This window comes from Eimeria maxima, genomic scaffold (assembly GCF_000499605.1).
Source record: "Eimeria maxima Weybridge genomic scaffold, Emw_scaff336, whole genome shotgun sequence".
Classification (NCBI taxonomy): Eukaryota; Apicomplexa; class Conoidasida; order Eucoccidiorida; family Eimeriidae; genus Eimeria; species Eimeria maxima.
The window spans coordinates 30,656-33,739 of record NW_013566224.1 but is presented as its reverse complement, the minus strand read 5'-3'; the positions used below and the strand labels follow the sequence as shown (position 1 = coordinate 33,739).

Genomic DNA, 3,084 nt, shown 5'->3' with positions numbered 1-3,084 from the left:
TGCCTACAGATATATATATATATATATATATATATATATATAAAGGATAAATCGATAAAGCATATAATTCAATAAGCTGCATGCGTATTTATTACTGCTAACAATGGCCGCCATGATAGAAAAAAACTCATCAGGTTGCAGTACAGTGGATTATTGTGTCTGCAGTTTCCTCGCCTTTCGTTGCCACCTCTCTTCTTGTATCCATCAACTCCAAGGCAAAATATAAAAGGATAAGACAACTATACTGTTAATGTGTTCTGTGTTATCCCTCCTTGTACTTTTTTTTGCGCACTTTAATGGCTCATGGCTTACCTCTGGGCAGCTGATCTCCGGAAATTCCCAACCTTGTTTCGGCTTTGATTGACGCCGGAAAACACCTTTAAGCTTTTTGCCCATAGCTGCAGCTGCTGACTTCAACTTAGCAGCGGACAAAGTATAGTGATGATGATGACGACGATGATGATGATGAGCCTCTGCTCCTTGTGAGGTATGCGGTTCTTCTTGTCCTTCTCGTGAGATCTGTGGTTCTTCCCATCCTTTGTGTGAGGGATGCGGTTGTCTTGCTTGTGCGGCATGTGTTTCCTCTGGTTCTGCTTCAGTTGTTTGTGGCGTAGGCTCTTCTGCTTGTGATGCTTGTGAGGGATGCTCTTCTGCTTGTGATGCGTCAGAGGGATAATGTTCTGCTGGTGCTCCTTGTCCTGCTTCCTCCCCTTCCTTAGTGTCCTCCTGTCCTTCATCCCCTGCAGCAGTAGATCCTCTGCTCGTTTCTGGTGCGGGGGTTTCCTCAGGTGCGCCAGTGGCTGATTCTTGTGGAGGCTCTTCAGAAGTGGTCTCGACTTCCCATACTGCCCATCCTGGCCCAGGCTTGTTGCTAACTGACGGCTTACGAGGGGTAGGGGATTGTGCAGGTCTTGGTGGTGCTTCATCCTCCGATCCTCCTGTTAGAGAACTTCCCCGCCTCAACGACGGAAACTTCGCAGTCAATAATGAGAGGCGCTGAAGACGCCGTTCAAGTGAATCCCCTGACTGGAATGGATAATTATCCCAGACACTCTGTCTTCGACTATCACCTCCTGGCAACCAACTCCACCTACCTGTTGCTGATGATGATGAACTGCTGGGTTGCCTACTTCCCGATGTCTCTTCATGCTGCCACTCCACCATCCCCCCCGGACGACGGGCTCCTCCCTCTTCCTCTGAGTCTCCCCGTCTGCCACCCCCGTACAGCTCCTCTCCCCATGTCTGCCCCATCCAGCTTTCTTCATTATCTGAACCTTCGGGTGGTTTTACAAGTGATGTTCTCTGTTGTTTTCCGGAGTCCCAAGAACTCTCATAGGGCGGTGGAGGCTCCTCCGTGTCGTCGCCATAGGTGGGTTCTGGTGCACCAACCCCTGAAAAAACATCGGAAGGCCCTGGGAGGTCTACGCTTGGACGATGGCTTGGGGGGCTCTCATCGTCACTTGCCCCCAAGACTTCGATCAGTGGAGATGGTGGCTCAGGAAACTCAGGCTCCGGGTGCTCTTGTGCAGGCCCTTCCGAAACGTCGTCATGTGTCTGATCTTGATCTGGTGTACAGGAAGGTGCCTACAGAGCAGAGCAACGCAATCGATACCCAGTTCAAAGGTCACCGAGCGATGCACAGGTCACCGAGCACGCTGATAACGGGCAGGGGGCGGCTTGAGAAGAACCCCAGTTAAGGATAATTAGCAGAGATCGTTGGAAGAAAGTCCCGTGTGATCGAAGTATATTCAAGGGGTTTGCTGGTATCCGCTCAGTATGTCGAGAGATGACGACGGAGACAAGACAGAGCAACCAAAAACACGTACCTGTCCCGCAAGCCTTCTTGCTGTACCTCTCTGTTCCCTCGTGCTTTTAAGCTGCAGCGCGCATTGAAAAATAAGAAAAATGAATATAGAGGAAACCAAAGAAACAGAAATGTGCCACAAAGTCGTCTTGCGCAACCCGCGTTTGATTTTGTTGACGGGAACGTCGAACTGCTGCTTTGAGCCACCGACAGACGGCCCGACAGCTACATCATCCTGCTTATAAGGAGAGCCTTCATATCCCGCCATTGATGAATTTAATGAATCGATGCATCCAACGAATTGGCAAAGCTGATAAAAAAATCCCTTCTTGCACTGGCACGGCACTGGTTTTCAGATGGCCAACTACAGCAAGGAAGCAATCGTTCGACAGACGTGCGATTAAGCAGGAGTTCGCAGTAGCGAATAAAATTGTTCCAACGATTTTAAATTGATCGGAAAGCAGTAGATGCAACAGGAAGATATCTAACGCCGCTGCCGACCCATTGAGACGGGGCTTGCGGAGATCGCTCCATGAAGCGGCGAAACTGTCCACGCTAAACATAGAACTCGTTTGCTTTGAGGGGAGCAATTCATTGCTTTTCCATTTGCATGGGGTTCGTGAAGGATCCTTCTTAATGAAGTTCGGCTCCTCTTTTTCTTGCATAAGCAGCAAGAATGACCACTGGTCAATGGATGCACGCAGTGCAAACAATGACAGAGCGACAGAGTCCGATCGATCCCATTACCAAATGACAGCATACCAACTCTACTACGCCACTTAAGTCTTAGTGTCAGAGCACCAAACAGGACGCAAATTTGGTCACGTCCAAACTACAATTCAGTGCATTTGAAGCTACGTAGCATGAGCAATATTGGGGTGCACTTCTTCCTGGATGGGGGCTGGCTATTGTCGGCTAATCGAACTTTATATAGCTGACTGTTAGACTTCGTTATGGGGTTGTATAGAATGCTTCAAGATAACCGAACACGGCAGTTAACATCCAGGTACCACCAGCCCGCCTAATGGAGGAGATTACTAGGGAAGTTAACCGACCAGATGGGCTCCGGCGCCTACTATCGTGCCTGTTGCTACCTTCTCCACCTTCCGGTGTAAGCTGCTTTTCAATCTCGACGTCTTGGTACCGCCAAACTGGAATTTCCCCTTTAATTAGATGGAATTGTGCCAAGCTCTTGAGTCTAGTACAGGAACGCTAAACCAGAATTCTCGAGGTCACGCCGAAACACGTGTGCGCCTTAGTAGTCTACCTCTACACCCCTT

At 49.2% G+C, this 3,084-nt stretch overlaps 1 protein-coding gene across 1 annotated transcript; it reads right to left on the bottom strand.

The window, feature by feature from the left end:
• Window positions 1-312: 312 nt before the first annotated feature.
• EMWEY_00028940 (hypothetical protein) lies at window positions 313-2,072 on the bottom strand (the record flags this gene model as incomplete). Its single annotated transcript, XM_013481444.1, has 2 exons — window positions 313-1,584; window positions 1,827-2,072. Coding segments are annotated over 2 exons (1,518 nt in total), but the record flags the coding sequence as incomplete, so codon positions are not given.
• Window positions 2,073-3,084: the final 1,012 nt, after the last annotated feature.